The 23,219-nt window shown below is 42.4% G+C and overlaps 1 protein-coding gene across 1 annotated transcript; it reads right to left on the minus strand.

Moving 5' to 3' along the window:
- Positions 1-18,748: 18,748 nt before the first annotated feature.
- On the minus strand, positions 18,749-21,617 carry LOC133921984 (RNA polymerase II transcriptional coactivator KIWI-like). The gene is made up of 4 exons (XM_062367121.1): positions 21,443-21,617; positions 21,230-21,335; positions 19,633-19,655; positions 18,749-19,093 (listed from the first exon to the last, which is right to left on the minus strand). The coding sequence occupies exons 1-4, from the start codon at positions 21,557-21,559 to the stop codon at positions 19,034-19,036; spliced, it is 306 nt and encodes a 101-aa protein (XP_062223105.1). The 5' UTR covers positions 21,560-21,617; the 3' UTR covers positions 18,749-19,033.
- Positions 21,618-23,219: the final 1,602 nt, after the last annotated feature.

Below are 23,219 nucleotides of genomic sequence, written 5' to 3' on the forward strand. Positions count from 1 at the left end.
GCGAGTCTTGTGTAGACCAAAGAGAAAGACTAGAGGGGTGGTGGTTAGGGTTAAAAAATGTGACGGTTATCATTCGAAAATCGCGATAACCGTTCTTACTGTTTCACTTCGATTTTATAATATAAACAGTTACTGAATTTGAATTTTAAAAAAAATCAATCAGATTTGAAAACAATAAAAAAATCAATTTTTTCCATCAAAACTAGAGGCAATCCTAAGACTAACTATGACAAAAATAAAAATAAAAAATATCGTTTCATCATGAAATATGTGCTCAAACGTTAAGAGTTTGCAAAAATACTAAAAAATAAAAAAGGTTGAAACAGGTCGAATGGCCCACCTTCATGGGATAAGGGCACAGGAGGTCTCCTCCTCCACGCTCAGTTCTCCTGCTTCGTTCCAAAGCAAAAACCTCCACCCTCCTCGCCCCGACCATCTAGATCCACTACGCCACCGTGCAAATCCAGTGGAGACAGTGCAATCTCGGGTGAGAAGGAGCAGTTACCAAGTGATAAGGGTTGATTACAGACTGAGAAGAAGCTGTTACCGACCACAGAGGCAACGCTGACGGTCGAGCGATTTTTCGCTTGATTCAATCGATAACCGTTAAAACTGTAGCGATTTTTCGCTTGATTAGGTCGAAATGTGTGCTTAGAAGGCCGTCACTTCGGTTAATACGTTATAGTGGCAAGGGTAGTTAATTTTGATGAAGTTAATTGTTTCTTGAGACATGTATGCATGATTAGCAATATATACAAACTAATTAGTGTCGATTAGGGTTCGTTTTTTGGTTGTTAGGGTTGGTTAGTGTTTGATAGCGTTGGTTAGCGCCTAGTAGTTAGTTTGACTTAATGTTTACTCACTATTGAAATTTGTGGAATGCTAATAGGATGATATATGTTGTTTTGCAGTAATCGATGGCGGATAGAGATGTGGTGTGGTAGCATAGGGATAATTTGGCCCCAGGGTTTAGGTGCAATTACTGCAATAAGGAAAAGAAAGGCGATGGTGCCATAAGGTTGAAAGAACATTTGGTAGGACGCATATCGAATATTATACATTGTGATAGGGTGCCTCCAGATGTGTGTGATTACTGCAGGCATGAGCTGGATAGGGTAAGAGATCAAAGGAAGGGAAGGTCTGAGGACATGCTTTGGAGGTAAGAGTCAGCAAGAGTTCAGTTAGATTTGATAAGAGATAATGAGGAGATGGAAGAGAAACAGGTGCGGTGTGCCATGGCTCAATTTAGGGAAGAGAAAGAGTTCGGGAGGAGGGCAGGTGGGTCCTATGAGCATGGATGTGGTAGTGGAAGAGCCAGAGCAAGCAATGTGTTAAAGAGCATGCTTAGGAGGACATCTTCAATTAGGGAGCCACCACCAAATGTCAGGGATTACAATACTGTTGTAGTAAAAGCTCATGTGCAGCAGAGGATTGACACCGGGTCATGAAGTGCGAAGGGAAAGAATGCAAAGACAACTATTGGTTTGGCATGGTCTAAATTTTTTCACACTTCAAGTATTCCTGGTAGAAGGGTGGACGACACATTCTTTATTGCTATAGTGAAAGACGCAGAAATGAGGTGAGTGATAAAGTTTGTAATGAATTTTATTGTTATTATATTCTTTTTGACTTATGACTATCTGTTCTATAACAGGAGAGGGTGCCTTATCTCTAACTGATTGGGATATAGATAGTAAGTACCTGGACGAGAACGAGAGTGTATTGAAGAAGATATTTGACAAGTGGAAGTTAGAATGGTTAGAGTATAGTGTGATCGTCATGTGTGATTCGTGGGCTGGACCGACGCATATGAGTATTATTAATTTTCTTTTATATTGCTATGGTCGTATGTTTTTTCACAAGTCTGTAGATGCGAGTGGCTACAGCCAAGATGCCAAGTATTTGAACAATGTACATTATTTTGCTGAGTTGGCAACTTAGTATTGCAATTCTTGCATATTTATTTGGTTGATTCGTTTATGCAGAAGATAAGATCAATGGTCAATGATGTGGGGCCACAAAATATTGTGTAGATCGTGACTAATAACGAGTCCAACTATAAAAAGGCATGTCGGATTATTAAAAGAGAGTATCTTGCTATCGTGTGGCAGCCTTATGTGGCGTATACGATAAATTTAATGTTGAAATCAATTAGTGAATTTAAAGACCACGACATTATCATTCAAAATGTAAGGTCCATATCGTGATGGCTTTACAATCATTTCGAGCTCCATAAAATGATGAAGACCGCGATTGGTGGAGAATTGGTGAAGTAGAATGCCACGAGGTTCGGTATAAACTATCTATTTTTGAAAGCTTTCTACGTCGAAAGGATTGATTCATGCAATGGATGACATCTAGTGAGCTGCAACAGTCTCACTACATTGTTTCTGACATTAAAAGATATGTACATGGTTGCCTATCCAACTTATCATGGTGGGACAATCTTAAAATGGTTGTTGATTATGTTCAATCGCTATATGCCTTCCTCCGATTTGCTAATCAAGACAAAATGCCAACATTGAGTGAGGTTCTCATGAGATACACTGTTGTCAAGTATGAGTATGATTTGTTGTATCACAATAATAGGGATAACTTAGAAAAGTACATGACAGTTGTCGATCACAGAATGTATGATCTAACGAATGGGACCTACGTGAATGCCAGTGATACAATCTTATCACTTGCATTCTTATGATACTAAAGCTTTGATCATCAACTTGCAGCGTATGATATGGGTCCAAACTTGTTCAAAGATCTCTTGGAGGCATTCGAGAGGATGGACGATGTTAGTACTACCGCAAAAGCACTTAATGAGGTTGAAATATATCGGACAAAGTCTCGATCATTCACTGGTCCACTCACTTCACGGATGGCTTGTGACGATAGGATTCCACCAGGTACGAATTGCGTTGACATATCTAATTGTTACTTTTCTAAATGTTATATCACTTTACCTACTTGTAACGCAATGGTGGTCTATGTTAGGTTCGTCTACACCTACACTAACGATACTTGCTAGGCACATAGTGTCTTAGTGCACTTCATCTAGTGGGTGTGAGAGGAATTGGAGTACATTTGCATTTATCCACACGAAAGTTCACAACCAGTTAAGCTACAAGAAGCTCCATAAGTTAGTATTTGTAAACTACAACTTGCGAATACAGAATAATTTGGATGTAGTCATCAGGTCTACTGTTGATGATGATCCATTTCAGCAGCTTATGGAGCTCACATTGAACGAGGAGAATAATCCGCTTCAGAATTGGATGGAGACCGGTAGATAAAATGCAGCCTCAGAGCTTGATGAGGAGGACACATACCTGGTGATAAACACAATTAACCCACAAGATTTGCAACGATAAATTGGAGAACATACATTGTCACAATGGGCTACTAAAGTTGTAGGTGACACCCACATGAGAAAGAGAAAGAAGCAAATTATGCATCCAAAGAAAAGTAAGAAAATTAAGGGTAAAGGTAAAAGACAAGTGCAAAATGATGAGAGCACGGATAGTGCCTTAAAGGGTCCAACTTACCAAAAGTCTAATGACAGCAGCTCAAAGACAGATAGTGATGACGATGACGATCAGGCAGACGGTGCTCCTCCACGCCCGTCCTCTATCGTTGCTCTTGTGCAATTCACTGGTGAGAGTTAGTTTTTGCATGCCACACGAGACCAAGACTGCGATGTCGCATCCTCACAAAGGCATGTCATACACGAGGCTATTCCAATAACTATGACATGAAGAGTAGTTCTGGATCATATCCGTACCACTATCATGTCCCCGATGCTCAGTCAGAGCCTCCTATTCAGTGGGTCTATGAGTGGCAAGACCCTGAGTTTTATGCCATATTACAAGGACAATGGTCCAACCACTTCTGTATGGACGGACAAACTTGGGCAGAGTTTAAGACAGAGTTGCTATCTACACGATGGATAATGCTCATATCCACTGAGGAGTACAATGCAGCCGAATTTAATCACCCCCTAGAAGCTGGTGGTACTGCAGGTGATGATAATTTACTTTCTGTAACTACTTTATTTGCATATCATGGTAATGTACTGATTTTTTTCTATCTCGTAGGTTGCAAGTGACGTGGATACTATTCAAACTGCACCTTAAGTATTGATCATCACTTTGGTAAGTATTGATGGATGATATGTGACTGTGTTTCTAGCTTTTGTATGGACAATTCGACATATTTATTAATTTGAGGTGCTACTTATATAATGTATGCATATATTCGATGAAACAATTATATAGTCATGCTCATATTGCTATTAGTATCAATTTGTTTCCTTGAAAATATCCAAAATATAGCAAAGGTCATGCCAAAAAATTTCCTAATTAAATAAAAAATAGCAAATCTCATACCATATTTTTTTCTATTTTTTTGTGATTTTTTATAATATTTTATGATTTTCCTTCAACTTCGTCAAAATTTGAGTAATGTGGGTATTTTTTCCTATTTTGACCCTTTTTGCTAACTATTTTTTGAAAATGGATCGGCGGCTAAACAATTTTCAATTTTGACCCCCTAGCTCCGCGCCAGAGGCCCTGGCGCGGATGTTAGCCATGTCTGCGCGTGGATGTTGCGACCAGCGTGGCATGCTGCGAGGAGCGATGATGATAGGGATCCAACGTGGCACATGTTTTGCACCAAGAACTATAGCGCGGACCTTTCATGTCCTACGCTAGGAGCTTTGGCGTGGACCCCCTACACTTAAAGCACCGTGCGAACCCATTCTCCTTCTATTCTCCACAGTCTTCTTCTTTGTTCGAACCAGCGCTCTCTCTTCCCTTCTCCACCCCTCCTAAAATCCAAGAATTTTGGGCGCGATTTGATCGTGGACTTGCGTGGGGATTAGGTCTTCAAGGTAATCTCATATGTTCCCCCTTGTTGGTTGTCTTGATTTGTGGCGATTTAGGGTGATTTTGGTGTAAACCCTAGAGGTAGGAATCCATGAAAAAGCGCTCATTTTTGGGGTTTTATTTGTAGTTTGGATTCATGTGTGGGGCAATGTAGGTAGCATATGGTTTGTATATGTAATTTGGTTTAATTTCATTAAAAAAAAATTGGTTATTGGTAATTTAGGGTTGTATATCATTGCAATTTTATTTAATTTTTGATGAAATTTATATGTATGTGCATGATAAATGTAGATTTGTTTTGTGATTGTATTGGTTCATTTGAAAAGTGAGGGTTTATTGTTATGCATTGATAATTTGTGATATTGTGTATTCATATGATCATATATAGTGTGTACATGTTGTTTGACGCATCATAAATATTGTGTTTTATTTTTTCCAAACAACTTATATGTTGTGTTTTGATGTCTTGCTATAGATGGAAAGAATAGTTCGTGTGCACTATGATGGTGAAATTTTGCAAAGTGATGATGGAAGTGCTAAGTTTAGCAGCAGTATGAGATTGAAGGTTGTAGTTTTTAAGAACCGTTCTAAGTTTGTTGAGTTGGTAGAATGAGCGAAGGAGACGGTGGGGTGGAATGAACCGGATATAGTTATTGAATTGCAAGGAAGATGTGATGTGGGTCATGGCCATAGTCACAAATTAATGCTTGATTTAGAGGGTGACGTAGAGTGGGAAGCATATGTGGACACGGTGAAGAAATCTTAGTGGATAACTCTTGAGGTGGTTGCGGTAAGGAAGGTGGTTCAGATGCATGCTGAGGTTGGACTGGATTTAAACCAGTCTCCATGTCCTGAAGCCATCAATGCAATGTGTTGGGCTGACGAGCGATTAGATACTGAGGTTGAAGTAGGTGCAAGCTAGCCTTTGCGCTAGGATGGTGGTCCTAACTTGCAATTGCAGATGCTTGTGAAGAGGAGGTATTGAAGAGTGATTTAGTGCGTTTGGCACAAGAGGTTGGTACGTTCAATGCATCAACAGTTGGTTGTAGGGACGATGCTGATTTAGAGGTAGCAAGTTGTGCAGCCAAGAGGAAGTTGGTACGGAATGACTTTGATCTAGCAAGGGTATCCGATGAATTGGACCATCTTGTATTTGGTGACATGATAGCAGACGATGTCCCTTATGAGGTTGAATACGAGGAGGACTCCAATGATGATGGTACAGTTGACGACATGAGGGAGGAGGATTGCCATACTTTCAAGTCGATGATTGGCCACCATCCTTATGTCTCTGAATTTAGGGACCTTAGTGGGATCGAAGGTGTTGTAGTAGATGGAGGTCATACTACAGCCTTGGTACCTGACATTTCTCAAAGACCACTTGTGCAGAAAGGTATTAAATTCTCCACAATGCCATTATTGAAGATGTGACTCCAAGAGTATTTCGTGAAGCACAACCGGCTACATAAAGTAGCTCACTCTAATTGTAATGTGCGATACACTATGCAATGTGAGAGAATTGGATGTGTGTGGATGGTCCGGGCCTGCAAGACAAATCGCGGCACATGGAGAGTCACTAGTGTTGTGGATCCCCACACATGTGTTGATACCAAATTCTTTGGTGTAGAACTTCCATTCTTCCGCACCGATCTCCTTGGCGTGGAACCAACACTGCGTGGGATAGGCTGGTGAATGAGAGAAGGGAGCAGAAGGGTGTAGTGGCCAAGGCGTTTAGTAGGAAGTGCACAAGAATCAACCAAATTAGCCACGTTGACCAATCAAGCTCGTCATGCAAACTGGCGATAACACATTAAGCTTACAAATCGTTGATGATATGGTTCATAGTACAATCGTCGATGATTACACATTAAGCTCATAAATAGTTCACAACATTACGTCTAACAAATAATATGTCCAACAAAACCACATACTCAGCCAACTAACCCATAATACTAATCATCCGACCCATCATAGATCAACTCATCATCATCATCGTCCGGGAGAAGCACGGACAAATTAGCAACAAGTGTCTTCATTGTCTCCATCTGCACCACCTTAGTTGCTGCCTCTTGACCCTCCATAGCTCTCCTTGGATGATGTGGTTCTATCACCCTTTTTGCCCTTCACTTTATCCTCTTCCTCCTCTATCCATTCACCATCGGGACCATACAACAAATCCCGAAAGTTACAAGTAGCACCATAGTACTACATTCAAATTCATGATACAAGATACATGACATATAATTCTATCTCATTCAAATTGTAAACAAGCAACCATACCCAGTTTTACATTTGTTATTCCTTCACAACAGAAGTAAGGAGAACCCTAGAAGGTTCACAAAGCACGCTTTGCTTCCCATAATTGCACAACAAAGGATCCGCTACATGTTTTCCCCTCAATTCTCATTTCTTTTTATCCGTCAGTTTTGGTGGATTTAGTGGAGGAACTCAACGAATAAACTTATCATATGGCTTCGAATACTGAGTAAATCATTCCACCTTCAGAATCCTCGGGTCATACATCTTAGGCCAATCAATTCATTAGAAGAAGTAGCACATCTTTCACTCCTGTAAATTATTAAAACATCATGTCAGCAAAAGTAATGTCATATGTTTCTACCCTAACCTGTAACAAATATACACTCACACGATAATCCTTGCACAGGTAGTATGCGTGCCTAGCAGTATCTTTATGTAAGGACTGAAGGACCACGACAGGCTTACCACAGTCACAAGTCAGGACGGGAAGAGCGGGAGGAACGGGGGCATCCTTACAACTAACATCGGGATACTCCTTACCGATGTGTGCCTATTTTTGCTTACGTCACAAATGGTTCATCATATCATACAACTGCATAAACACCAATCCATTACGAATTTGACATGCACCAAACATTTTACATTCAACTCTACCAAATCTTACGTGATAAATTTAGTTACCATCTTCTAAAAAATCATTATACACAACTTCAACCCACAAATTCACTATCTACTACTTCAACGAGCAAATTCATTGCACAACTTCATCAATTTGTTCTATGCCAACATTGTAACCCATCACAACATCATATTACACGGGCATTTAAATATAGTATCAAATTTTGTTCCAGAACAAATGTTCAATCATATGCAACCTACATTGCATTTATAACCATTCAAAACCATAATTCATCAACTAGAATGGGCAATTTCGTACCACAAATTACATATAGGGTTTCCACTCAAACCCACATAAATATAGCAAAATCGAAGGAGAAAATAATAGAAGATGGACAGGTTTACCTAAACAAGACTATTCTGATGACAAATCACGGTTAAAAAAAACCGGATTTGAGAGGGGTGCTGAAGAGAGAGGGAGAGGGGAAGTCGCCCCTGTTCATTGGTTCGAACAGAGAAGAAGAGCGTGGAGAATAGAAGTAGAACAGACCCGCGTGATGCTTTAAGTGTAGGGGGTCCGCGCCAGAATTTCTAGCGTGGGACATGAAAGGTCCGCGCCAGAGTTCTTGGCGCAGAACATGTGCCATGTTGGATTCCCATCAACATTACTCCTCGCAGCGTGTCACTGACCAGTTACTGATTCGTCGATTCGTCAATACGGTCAGTAACTGGTGTAAACCGACCGGTTACTAATTCATCGATTCGGTCCGAACTCTCGCCAAATTCAAATTTAACCAAATGAATTTATCCAAATTCTCACCAAATTTTATCCGATTTTCACGATAACTCCGATTTTTTGGTAACTCCAAGTGGCAGGTTTTCGAGTACCAAACACATTTGTGAACCTTGTGGTGGTGGGTTATCCTTGCTGGTTCTTGACTTGAGCGGTTCAGCCATGTTCAGGGGATGTCCGCACCATCACAGCAACAACCCAAACTGAACTGCCACATCGCAGGGACGTGCCCACTCATGTTGCATCAAAATTCGTGCGCGAATATCCAATCCCAGCTACACATACACACGCGGTGGAGTTGGTCGGTATGTCAGGCAGGTGGAGGGGCCAGACTACAAAAGGGCGCATGCATCAAAATATCTTCGGCGCTACGTCCGCACGACGTAAGGCACGTGGTCTGGTTGACGTGTGGGGACAGCGGTCGTGTGGGATCGGGGAGTCAGTTACAGAACAGGCTGGCTCCGCGGGACGACGCTGGCGATGGCGCGGACAGACGCGCGAGCCATCTAACACGGAAGGAAATTTTATAAGATTCGAACGTAAAATATTCTCGCGAGATATTGATTCATATTGTTCCTTCTTTAATTCAATAACTGATGTATATATAGGAGAGAGAGCAGAAGATATATGTCGTATAAAAAAAATGAATCTTTCAAAAATTCAGATCTTATAAAATTTCGTTCCGTATAACCCACCTGCTTGGTATGGCGCAGGTCAACGTCGGCATAGGTGGGTGGGCCCCGCCTTCTCTGGAAGACCGGGAGAGGAGATTGCGGGCGGTGGCGCGTGGACCTTGCTGCCTTGCTGGTGACTTAACGCTTTTCCACAGCTGTGGATTCATGCTCCATTTTTTTTCTGCCCTTTTGACGTGTACTGTTCCCCGTACGTGTGGAGTTCTTGGTTCAGGTGTGGAGAGGACAAATTAGTTCGAGGCAGCATTTTTGGTCACGTACGGCTTAAACTCGTTGGTACACTTGACAACCGGCAAATTTGGAAATTTAAACAATATATGCGACTGTATTTACGAAATTAGATAACATGTTAGCGTATTTGTAAATCTAGCACTCGTATTCGGTATCTCAAAATCCAAAATTTGGATTTCGGTAACTCAAATTTCGAAAACACCCTGGGCCCACTGAATTTGGCAACTGAGGTGCCGAATACGGCACTGTACCGGCCAGCATCCCATCCTTCTTTTTGCCGCGTCACATCAATCATTTTCACGTCACGTCATTCATTTTTTCCACCCCGTGATACGTTCGGGCGGCCGGTGAATTATTGATGCATGCATGTTTTGGCACGGCCTGTGGAGAGGTGAATAAATTGAGGTCGCTAGAGGAGAAGAAAGCAGCAGCAGAGCAGAGAAGGGAGCAGCAGAGGAGGAATGCGAGGAGCGGCAGAGGAGCAGCAGCTCGAGTATAGAAAGCAGCAAAAGAGGAGCAACGTGAGCAGCAGCAACGGCAGTTTAATACTTCGAGAGCACTCACTTTCGTACCGGTTAGTTATTAGATTACCTATTTAATACTTAGGTTAGTAATAATATTTAGAGTAATTAGCTTATTTGGTTAGTCCGTTTCGAAGTAGATTAGTTCTTTCGGAAGTAGATTGTTTAATCCGTTCAATTACATTTATTTAATTATATTAGTTTATTTAATTAGAGTACTTAGATTATACAAATTAGATTATTTAATTACGTTATTATATTACTTAGATTATTAAATTAGAGTACTTAGTTTATTTAATTAGAGTACTTAGATTATACAAATTAGATTATTTAATTACGTTATTATATTACTTAGATTATTTAATTAGAGTACTTAGTTTATTTAATTAGAGTACTTAGATTATACAAATTAGATTATTTAATTACGTTATTAGATTACTTAGATTATTTAATTAGAGTACTTAGTTTATTTAATTAGAGTACTTAGATTATACAAATTAGATTATTTAATTACGTTATTATATTACTTAGATTATTTAATTAGGTACTTAGTTTATTTAATTAGAGTACTTAGATTATACAAATTAGATTATTTAATTACGTTATTATATTACTTAGATTATTTAATTAGAGTACTTAGTTTATTTAATTAGAGTACTGAGATTTTGACTGGGCTAGTGCAATGCAAGCTCCGCCACCTTCACTGATCTACTCTGCGGACAGTCCTCCCAAGATCTCGATGAACCTGAAAGGTCACATTGGTACCAGCATGGCGAGCCTTCGGCACATTGGACTCCATCTGAGCACGTTCTAGGGCCGTCCACACTTCCGCACGAGGATCCTTCGGCATGGTACATGCATGGCCGAGTTAGCGGGGCGGAATACACGTTCGGTGGGGTTCCCACAGGGCAGGCAGATGATGATGAAGACAACCAAGGGCACGCAAGGCAGGGGCTTGCGCAGGCTGCTGGGATGAGAGCCACACACCTGCCAGACGCTTACACTCCTGGGGATTGTGTGAGGCATCGTTGCCGTTGAGTAGCCAGTGCAATTTGTCATGACACATGTAATATTGATTTTAATGTCGAGGTCATCCCTATTATGACCTATTCACTGTATTATTAATGTAAGAAATTCTCAGTACAGAGGAAATAATAGTAGTTGTAAAGCATAAGTAGCATGGAACCCGGTACATGCCTTAAGGGAATAAAATATGCAGGGTTACAATAGATGCTTAGGGCGAAGGAAAGTGGCGACGCAAATTAGTGTAAGAATGCCAGGTGTGATGGTCAAAGCTATCCGGGTAAGATGGTTGTCGTCTCCGATGTGGTTCTGGGAAGTTGTAAAAATGAGTACGAGCAAATCCATCATCATTTTCAGGGTCATCGGTGTCCTCCGGAGATGGAAGCCTCGGAGGGCGGGGTCGTTGTGGCATGAAATCGTCGTCGTCGTCATCATCTTGAGGTTTCTCCGAAGTATGGCATCTCGATGTTGTGCGTGAACGTCCTCTTGCAGTGTTCCTAGAACCTTCTCTTGTATTTCTGTTGGAACGTCTAGGCATGGGGGGCATGAAATCGTCATCGTCTTCATCCTCGTCATTATCTGGATGATTCGTAGAGGTCGCCTCTGTACCCCTTTGGTTCGCTGACTGTCGTCGTCTTCTACGCAAACCAAGCATCACACCCCCGCCGAAGAGCATATACATCGCCAAGAAGTGTGAGATTTCTTGGTTGATCAACTGTTCATCTTCCGGGAAAACCTGACGCGGAAGAGGACCATTCGAATCAATGGAAATAAGATAAGTAGGGTGACCAAATGTTTATATGACATACCTGAATATGGGATGCATACTGGTCCGACGACATTACTATCGTTATGTGCCTCCTAGAGAAACCTATCACAGAAGGATGGTCGGCCAGTTCACGGACCCTCAGATACATTTGACGCCGGTGATACAAGAGGGCCCTGAGGTCCTCGGTGGTTACACATTGGAGCGGCGCGGTTAACCTGGAACATATGGGTCTTGCATGCAATTTTGCCACGGCTTAGATTATGTTGTTCTCCTTTAAGGGATCATCGTTTCCTTCACGCACAACCTGTAAGGAGGCATTAAGTGCTATAGCGATAGTTGAAGGTGTCCATGGAAAGCTTGTACTAGAGGATCCTGCCATAGATTTATTGCTCACTGACTATAACGCTCTGTCTCTGCATCAAAACACGGATCCATGAATATTTAAGAAACACGAAATAAATAAATAAAATTACATTTACAATACAATGGTTGTTGCTAGAGGTGTTGTCATTTCATAGTTCAAGCAGAGCCGTGTGGTCACTTCTTGTCTAAAGGGGTACAGTGCAAACCACATAATGCAAAATAAGTAGTACAACTAACAGGTGAATAACATTTTACAATACAAACCATTTCTGCGGATAGCTTATAAGAACAAAATAAAATGCAAAGTCTCTAAGACAGTTCAATTTGATAGTGGGCTGATAGTTTACTGACGGGTCGGGCAAGTCCTCCTTTCATGGCCAGGTTGTTTGCAAAGTTTGCACCTGCGTAGGCCATCAACAGCATCTACTTCATCCATGTCACCTTACAGCCTCGTAGATCTAGGCCTTCCAGGATCTGTGCGTCATGCTCGTGGATAAGGTACCCACTTAGGCCCCTCGATCGATTTGTAGTTGGTTCCGATGTTAAAGGACCGCATCTTTGGAAGCCATGTGCTCCTCAATGCATCGATCGTGAAGTACGGTGATACGTACCGTGATCCGTCATTGCCACATATGTCCCTGCAAGCGGCTAAGACATGCGAGCATGGGATATGATGCAGTTTTGGCTTATTGCATGTGCACTTCACCTCATTAGGCCCAAGTTGACATTGCTGCACGGTGTCCCCGGCGCTATACCCTGAAGCATACCTACGGTGGCACATGACCTCAAAGTCATTGTTGGCCAGGTCGTAGATCCTCGACCGATGAAAGTGTGCCTTGCTCCTCCTTCTTGATATGATTTGCTCCACCTTAGTTGCAAACCGTGTGCTGCACTTCATAGCAGCATTACCACGGTCTCGAAAGTAGTCCGCCGTTCTGTAGAATGTGAGCTCAATAATGGCACACAACGGGAGGCCCCGTACTCCCTTTAGGACATTGTTGAACGCCTCCGCTATGTTCGTTGTCATGATGGTGTACCTAACATAGGATACAATAATTTTAGAATGGCTATTTGCATAAGAATCGGTACAATATGATCATTACAATTCTATGCGCTAACCTGGCACCATGAGTGTCATGGATAAGGGCCCAACGCTCCGCAGGCTTCCCCGCTATCCACTGGCTAAATGTACCACGTGAACGACTAACGATAGTTTGGCCCCCAACCATTTGCGCCCGCAGTTGATCCTCCCCTGCTTGCTGGTCTGCTATCATCTTGCGAGTGGTCTCATTTAACTCTCTCCATATCTCGTTGAACTTCGCCTGCTGGTTCTGAAGACATAGCCCTTTGAATCTCTTTACAAGCGACTTGCTGTGGTACCTTGTGTACAGGTTCGCGCCCAAGTGTCGCATGCACCATCTTCTCTCCACATCAGGCCATGCAATGGAGCAGTTTGTGCTATCATGCAGCACGTCCAACGCATGCAGAAGGCCCTTGTTGCTGTCTGAGATGACACAAACTCGTTTCCTATTTCCCACGACACGTGTCCTCACCAAGGTGAGGAACCACAGCCAACTATCATTGTTTTCATTCTCAACCATTGCAAAGGCGAGAGGAATGATCTGATTATTTGCATCCGCCGCCATTGCTGTTATAAGGGTACCATGGAACTTGCCGCTCAGAAATGTGGCATCCACGCATACAACCGGCCTGCAATGCCTGAATGCTTCGATGCATTGTCCAAAGGACCAGAAAAACCTAATGAGGTATCGGTCAGTGGTGCTATATGACCCATCATCTAGCCTGATCGGCTCATCCGCCATGGCCCACTGAGTCCCTGGATTCGTCATGGCAATCTTCTGCAGCAGCCTCGGAGCATTGTTGTATGACTCTTCGAAGCTTTCAAACAGCATCTTCAACGCCTTTTGCTTCGCTCGCCACGCGGTGTGGTAATTGATAAGCATGCCAGTCTTAGTGTGCACCTCCCCCATAATCGATTTTGGCGACAAACAAATTTTCGTGCCAATAAGCGTGATGAGGAGTTGGGCTACGAACCTCGCATCAACGATGTGGCTCACATTCCTAATAGCCTCTTCGCTGCATGTATGTGGGGTGTGTCTACTGATCACAAAATAGTTCTCATATTTCGGTTGATGTGCTCGTACGAAGTAAGGGCAATTCGGGTGCTTGGTACACCTGTCCTCATACTCCGTAGGGTTAAACCGGGCGTACTTGTTGTCCCTTCTTGTTATTACAGCATAGTTGCTAATAAAGTGGATGACCTCCCCTCTGTTACGAAACTGTTGCCCGACCTGAATGTCACTATTCTGATATCCCCAGTTAGATAAGGTGTTATACTCAACGATGACACACTCCAGGACCCCAGTACCACGAAAGTACTGGATCGCTGGGACCAGGTCATCATTGTCAGCAGCTTCTTCATCCCCGCTACCACCGTCTTCATTATCCATGCATCCTGCATCGACCTCACAAGGGTCCACTCTACCTCCCTCTCTACTGGAACTGCCCTCCCCGACATGCCCTCCATCCTCTTCATGCATCACCTGCTGGCCTGAGCCTTCCACAGTGGTCACTGCATCACCTTGCACCAGTCGTGACACTATGTTTACATACACCGCCATATCAAAGTTCTCCTCCAATGCCTTGCGTGAGTACAAAGCCCATGCGTTGTTCCTACTCATCTCGAACAACGTATGGACAACGACCGAGCTATTTGGAACAAGCCGCGGCCGTACACCCTCTAGGACAACAGTATGGGACTGCTGGTTCACACGCAAAAGGCGCATAACATGTGATTTCAGGCCATCTAGATCAATAGGTACCTCAACCGAACTCTCTATGTGCTGGCAGTTCTGAATTGTTACAAGTCTCCCGTGCAAAACTGTGGGACGTTCTCCATAATAAATATGGAAAATCATACCGTATCTCCTAAATAAATGTACATGTAATAAATAATAAGTACAAAAATAATACTAATTAAATAGTGCAATATACAACTAATATACATCTTTTTTGCTACTGGACACTATCTTCTACAGTTCTACCAAACCTAAGTGATTAAACTAATTAATCAAGTTAATTAATTAATTATATTACTTTAATAAAACTAATTACCTAGATTAAATCACGTAAATTCATGTTACTATATTAAGTAAAGAATCTAATCACACTTACTAATAAAAATTATATAACCCAACTAAATCAATAATTTAAATACTCTAATTTATCAAAATAATATAATTAATCAAATGTACTTGAATGAATTTAACAATATACTGACGAAAGGACTAATATACTTCTGAACGAACTAAGAAAAATCTAATTACAATTACTAATTAACTACGTAATCTAAGAACTTACCTTAAGAAAATTGAGCGCGGCTGCTGCTCATGTTGATCCTCTCCGGCTGCCCCATCTGCTCGAGCTGCTTCTCCTAGCGTTGCTCCGCTGCTGCTCTCTTCTCTCCACTGCTGCTCTCTTCTCTTCTCCCTTCTCTCCTTTGCTGCTCTCTTCTCCCTTCTCCCTTCTCCCTTCTCTCTTCTGTGAGGCAGGGCATTTTATTAAGCGCAAAAGCAGCATCAACCCCCGTTGGCACGCACCGAAAGCATCAACACGACGTGAAAGTGACATGATGCACTGAATTCGGCAACTAAGGTGCCGAATACGGCACTTGCCGTATTCGGCACCTTAGTTGCCGAATTCAGTGGGTCCGGGGTGTTTTCGGAATTTGAGTTACCGAAATCCAAATTTCGGATTTTGAGATACCGAATACGAGTGCTAGATTTACAAATATGCCAACATATTGTCTAATTTCGCAAATACTGCCGTGTATATTGTCTAAATTCCCAAATTTGCCCTTGACAACCAAAATGTACCTCTGTAGAATTTGTCACCCACGTCCAGCTCTACTCATTGTTACCTCGGCTATTTTGCCCTCGTCTTCCCTTCGATTCACCTCTTACATTGTCAGCCTCATGGCTGTAGTTACTGAGCCTGTTCTCCTCCATGCAAATTTCTATTAGGTTTTGTTTAGTACAAATTGTTTTCATGTGATCAAGAGACAGAATTAACCGGAGAAAGTTACTACAAACGCACAATTTCTTATTACTAGCTCCATAATATGTCACCGTCCTTATTAATTTATTTGCATGTGGCCCACACCCGTCGAAACTATTTCTTGACCCTGAAATTCTTTTCTCCATCGTCCTCCATACCCCCCCCCCCCTCTCTCCTCTTGCCAATTGGATCATGCGTTGCCGCTTAGCTGACTCCTCTACCAATGCTCACAGTCATCCTCTTGTCTCCTCGAGACATCGACCAATGGCAAGGAATGACATGACTCAATCCTGCGTTGCACCTACAATTCCAGATCAGAACCAAATGCTTAGCAGCAATCATATACATCCTTTCTCAAACTAGCCTTCGGCCTCACTAGGACTTGGTTCGTCACCCCAACCTCACCAACCGTAGGACGCATGATCATGCAATCATGTTTGACAAGACACTTCGATAATATCTTAAGCACACATAACAACATAAGTATAGAAAGAAAAATGGAGGAGATAGCTTATTTGGAAGAATGACATTTCTTGAAATATTTACGGAGAATTGTAAAAATGCCATGTATGTATCTGTGAACATGTGTTCCTATAAAAATATCAATTATTAGGAAATGTATATGGCAGCAATTATGAAATTCTACAAGATATCGATGAGCTCCAAAATTCCTATTGTCATACACTTATACAACTTGTGCTAGTCTAGTCCAAAGAAGAAAAATAGATGGGCGGACCAGTTGGCTTAATGGGGTGTTTGGTTTCAAATATCTCTAAATATAGCAAGGTATACCAAGCCATTCCATGGTTTCAATGTTGACACAATCCCTCATAATTATATTAGACATTTACTTATGAGTATGAGGTGATGATGGACAAAGATTTAATTTGTAAGGCATATTCTGATATGATAAAGTCTTCGAAAGTAGATTTTGACATTTAATTTCTCTTGCAATATATTGTCAATTGCTACAAAATCAATATCATCTTATAATCCCTTTGAATACGAATCTATTAGTGCAATTTTTGTATACTAAATATGCATATATTTTGACTAATTGTTGGTCAAAACTTGCAACGTTTGAGTTTTTCGAATCACAATGCACCTTACATCGATGGATGAAGGGGGTACTAGGTTAGAAGATCGGATAGTCCATTGGTATCCACTGCTCAGACCTTATACCCACCGCTTGGTTGTGTCAATGAAATAACCATGAAACGATAACAGAACAATTCATAAACTAAGTTATGACGCCGGCGGTGAGAAGGTGCGGGGACCAAGCCCTCTTCTAGATCTGGTAGCTTTATGAATTTTTCCAAATAATTTCTCATTCCTCCGTGGTTAAGTTTTCCTATGTCGGCAGTGGCTTGATGGACAAAAAAGTGTGTCCCTTCTTTGGCAACGGTGGTGACCCATTCGAGGGCTTCGTTTTGGAGGTTAGTTCTTCTATAGTTCCATGTGTTTGAGTTGGAGATCTACATCTTCATTCCTCTGTGATGGGTTTGTTTACCAGATCGTCGATAGGCTTTCAGAGTATTTAGGTGCATCTTGGCGTGATTCCGAGGTGTTGGCTTATGCGGCATACCAATGTTGGGGTCCCTCGTTGGCATCGGTTGGAGGCTTGCTTCCAAACTCAGGGGTGCACCTGTGCAGCATGATGAAACATAGCAGAGAGCACTGGAAAAGAAGAAGATAACTTGGTTATAACTTCTTCCTTTTTCCAAGGATTTTTATGTTAAGGGGATGTACTTTTTCGCCGGGTTTAACATAATTCTATCCTACTCGAAAAAAAAAAGAAATGGAATAACCATGGAAAACAAAAACTCTCCGGAAAAGAATTTTCCTGACAACGAAAAGGAGAAGCGGCTTGGTCTTTCCGCTGTAACATCAAGAGAGTGGTTGGTCAAAATGACTGACCAAGAAAACAAACAAGACTTCCCCAGTTGACTGACGGCACCCACCAACCGGAACCACGCACGCTTCTTCCAGGGAGGACAGCTCAATAACTGCGAAGGCGCGCAACCGAGCGTCTGCCTGCTCGCTTGCAATAAACGAGCGAGTTGCTGCTCAAATGGCAGAGGCTTCCACCGACGATGAGCTGCACTGGATCGGGCCGATTTGTTGAATGTTGAACCCAGCCTAGCATAGCCCATAGTTCATGGCCTCAGAAATTTCAGCCTAATGGAAAATATCCCTACGGGCTGAAGTTGCTCATGGAAAAAGAATGGACCAAACCAAGCCATGGTTGCCCATCGAAAAAGAAACTGGGCCATGACGCTCTGGCCTATCAAACCCAATAAGCTTTTTTGCTGTGAGTCGTGACCATCCAACCAGCGGGCCGTCAGTGTTTTTCTCTTTTTCCATTCCAGCGTTCTCCAGTCAGCCCTCGGCAAATGCTCATGCCTGAATGTATGTCAAAAATCAGAACGGGGCTTCATGCAGAGATGAACATAGCATTACCACTCAAGGCCTGCTTCCTTAGCAGGCACAATCACAAAGCATAGAAACCACATCATTTACACCCATTTTTGGTTCTGGACTACCAGCAAACTGATTTAGAAACCAAATCATACACTTAGGGCTACAAGACAACTCATATCGTCTCAATGTACAAAGTCAAGACTACACATGCGGAAGAAAATCAAACCATTCTGCCACCTATTCAACAACCGGTAACCAAGTGCACAAGTGCAAATTGCAGAATAGGGGCAGCAGAAACCAGCCTTCAACTACTAGCCTACATCAGGCATCACAACTAAATAAGCAAAAGCTTGCCCCTACGTGATCCTCTCCAGACCTCCTATCAACTATCATGCATTCTCCTTGACGGCCTCATCTATGGCTTTGATATTGTCCCTTAATATCTTCCACTGCAGATGTCAAATAGAATTACCTGTTTATTAGAAGGAACCAAAGAGAGAGGGAGAAGAGATCATAGCGCTTGTTATCATAGCACTGATTGTACTTGCCATGACAAACAATAGCAGCTAACAATGATAACCATGCATTTTTTTAGTAACATAAGTACATAACCATGGCATATTTGTGTGGTAACTGGTGAGAGATTAACTTTTGACTGCAAAGATAACGGACTAAACTACTTGTGATTATGCTAATGGAATAGATACTTCACAAACAGATATTGACATTAAAACTATTTATTAAAAGTAATAAGTTGTTTGACTATAGAATTGCGTAGCACTATTTCCACATATTCTGAGGATATCCCATGCTCACAAAAGGATGGCAAAGCTTGTCATGTAATTTTCATGACAGCTACTTGATATTCTGATCGTGGCATGCAAATTTCAAACATACCACAATCTATATATCCATTAACCAAGCTTACTGTAGGCGCATATTCTAGAAAAGTCCAAGAAGATGTAGAAGGTTGAAAAATGCAACTCACCTGATCCATCTGGAGTGATATACCTGAAAAGAAGAACAAGGAAATAACATTACTAGGCAGAGAAGCTATGTCATCATCTCAAGCAAAGAATACCAATAGGCAATCATACTGGAGTTTTAAACTATTTCTCTACTCTCTTCAGAGACTTTGAAGCTATGACCTGGGCTTAAAATAGTAAATGGCAGCAAAAATAATAATTTGGGAATAAACACTCTCCAAAAAGAGAGTACTCGATAACATAACTTTTTTGTAACTGCCAAACAGGGTAATACAGCAAATGCGATAAGAATCCCTACTTCATCACTTGACTAAAAAGGTATATTTCTCAAATTTCAAGTAATGAAGGGAAATGACTTACTAACATCACAGCAGCAGCAAATGTTATGTGTGGATCAGATGGGGTACATTCTTGCTCAATAAGTTGTCTACCAAACCTGGCCAAGTGGGCCTAATGGGTCGGCTCAGCATGCGTAGGCACGGCCTGTCAGGCTTGGCTACAAAACCAAGCCATGCTGTGCTGGCTCGCGTGCCGGAGGCTCAGCCCACAGCATGGCCCGTGAAGCACGGTACTAGGCCGACCTGGCCTGGGGACAGCAACGGCGGGGCACCGCGGGGGGCGGGGGGCGATAAGGCCGGGAGAGGAAACGACGACAAGGCAACGACAAGATGGGGCGGGTGGCTGGTTGGGGCAACGGTTGGGCGGGGTGTGGCGACGTAGCCGTGCTAGCACGGCGTGCCATGGCATTGGCCTAGCCACAGCCTGGCGAGGCGTGCCATGCCTACAGTAGCGGGCCTCATGCCGGCCCAGTTGGCCAACTTTATTGTCTACCACTAGGGGTTATTTTCCAGATGTCATGTTCATTATATACTTGGCTATATGATAACTTGCTCGAGCTTACAACACAACACATTGATATTACAGAAGGTATATTGACATCCTCATACCACCAAACTCAAACATGGGTGACACTAGCTTTAGCAAGAGGCATACATGTTCAGATTAATATAATAGTTTCAACATATGGCCATCACTCTATGAAAAAGCCAGTGGACTTGGAGGCAGCAGCAACTCGGAGCAATCTGTTCATCTCATCTGCATCCTTCACTTAGTTCTAAAAAGAAATTATATCTTAGTAAACTATTGTATAAGATGCATGAAACTGGTACAATCTATTCGAATGCCTGATGCTGCTTGCGTCCAGAAGATCAACATTGTAGCCGCCAGATAGACAAACATAACACAATCCATACGTTTAAAGATTTACATAGTGATTTAAAGTCATGTATTATCAATCTGTAAAATAAAAACCAAATGGGTCAGTGGTCGCGCTAGACGCAACTAAGCTAAAAGCAAACAATCCATCTTATCCTCCACTAATTAGAGAACAGAATCACCAGCGCCCTTCGTCCAGCCGTAAAAGAATCCACCTTTTTTTTTTTCGAGAACACTAAAAGAATCCATCTTAGCTGACAAGTGTGCAAGAATGCAAGATGCAAGGACCTGGCCCGATCTCTTTGGATGCCAGACGCTGCTAGACAACACAATCCGCTGGGTTTTGTGTACTGAACAGCGATGAGGAGGGAGCAGGCGTGGTACCTTTGCGGGTGGGGAGGGTCTTGCCGTCCTTAACGTAGAACTCGCGGATGTCAACGAAGACCTTGCCCTTCCAGCTCCTCACCGCCACCCTCTTGTTCTTCGATATCTGCAAGAACCCACAAAAGAAAAACCCACCGGGTTAGGGTTCTAGGGTTTTGTCTTCTGACAAGCGATTGGGCGCGGTAGGCTAGTAGCGCGGTGCGGAGTACGTACCTCGGCGACGACGATGTTGTCACCGGCGGATTCGGAGGGTCCATCATCCCCGGTGGCCTGGCGCTTGGCCGCCGGCTCGCCGCCGCCGCCGAAGCGCTTCTTCCCCTTCCCCCACATCTTGCTTTCTCGAGCGTTCGAATCGGTGTCCCCGTGCCGCTTTCCAAAACTTCGAACTTTCCAAGACTCGACGAGGGCCCACCGGCCGGAAGTCGAAGGGCTATGGTGGGTGACAGAGCTGGCCAAGTGGGCCTAACAGCTGGCTTGGCACAGGTACACTTTTTTTTAGAGAGAAAAACCGGGGTGTATTTCATATCTGCATAACTAGAACGATCATTACAAAGACACCTGTGAGGATCAACAAAGTTACATAAGGGTCGTTACAAGATTCCCTCGGTCTCCTTCGTCGGAAGAGCTGCTCGATGGACCGCCGCCCATGGCCAGAGACTACGTCGAGCATGCAGCTTGAACCGATGTCCTCTTTGATACAGAAACTTCGTAGTTTTTTTCTCTCCTACAAGTAGCACACCGAATATGTCGACGTACTGATGAAACGATGAACGCACGGGTCCTACTTGACTGCCTGAGGCCGCCTCATTGTCGAAGATGAGATCGAACTTCAACCTGGCATCACCGACCGCAGGCTTACCGAAAATGGAGGCCCAGGGACGTACTCCGGCAGCATCAAACCAAAATTCGATACCTCGGCCAGAGAAACCCCTCCCCGCAACCTCAACGGAACACGCGTCATGACGGACGCATACGTCGGGAAGGACCAAAATCTGGTGAGGCACCATCACGGGCACCACCCGAACAAACTTATTTCAAAACTAACCTAATCTACAACCTAAACAGCTACTAAACTACTCATCTAGATAGTCCAGGCGTCGATCCATCAATTCCCCTTCAACTCCGGTGTCAAAAGGCCATTGACGGAGGGGGGAAATGGGCGGATCGACACCAAAAACAATGAATCGGCGAGCAGTCGCCTTTGCTTCTGTAGCTGGGGAACGATCAAAGAGTCGGCACAGGTACACCTAGGCATGGTTGAATAGTGTCGTACCAGCCCACGCGCTGGAGTCTTGATCATGGCATGGCCCGTGAGGTACTGTAAGCTTGGCGTGGCTATTTTCGAAAAATTCTCAAAATAGAAAAATTAAAAATAACAGTTTAAAAATTAAAAAAATCAAGAAAATTATAAAAAAATAGATATAGATGTGTTTATTGATGGGTTACTCGTTAAAAATCTTTCTACTCGAAGGAAAAAAGAGTATAACTTGCTTAAAAATTATATGGTTTTATTAGGAATTTTAGTTTTTTTTCTCGTAACATGTAATAGGTTTTCTAAAGTGTCATGTTTCACTTATAGATCTTACACATATTTAATTGCTATATATACTATACTTAGTAAATCTTATATCTTTTTTTGTCTATTTTTTTGATATTTTCAAAATATTGTTATATTGATGACCATACTCATGAGTCTTCAACGTCTTAATCTATTAACGTAATTGATTTGTTGAAGTGACTACTAAGTAGCAAAAGAGAGATAGCATGATAGAAAATTAGAGATGTATAGTTGTAATCGTGAGTGGTTTTGTGGTGATACCATGGTAGGCTGGTGGGCTATATATAGGCTAAATAGGTGATGGGTCATTTTCGGAAAAATTAATTAAAACACAAAAATTAAAAATTAAAATAATATGGACATATAATTAAAAATAGAAATCAACTTTATTGATATTTTGGCTATCTCATTAAAAATCTTTCTAAAAAGAAA

The sequence above is a fragment of the Phragmites australis genome, chromosome 6, assembly GCF_958298935.1.
Source record: "Phragmites australis chromosome 6, lpPhrAust1.1, whole genome shotgun sequence".
NCBI lineage: Eukaryota > Viridiplantae > Streptophyta > Magnoliopsida > Poales > Poaceae > Phragmites > Phragmites australis.

Bases quoted from the DNA above. Each gene is read 5' to 3' on its own strand.
- LOC133921984 (XM_062367121.1), bottom strand. From the start codon at position 21,559: ATGTGGGGGAAGGGGAAGAAGCGCTTCGGCGGCGGCGGCGAGCCGGCG. The intron at 21,336-21,442 runs GTACGTACTCCG...GGGTTCTTGCAG, and splicing joins ACAACATCGTCGTCGCCGAG to ATATCGAAGAACAAGAGGGT. The intron at 19,656-21,229 runs GTACCACGCCTG...TCTTCTTTTCAG, and splicing joins GACCCTCCCCACCCGCAAAG to GTATATCACTCCAGATGGAT.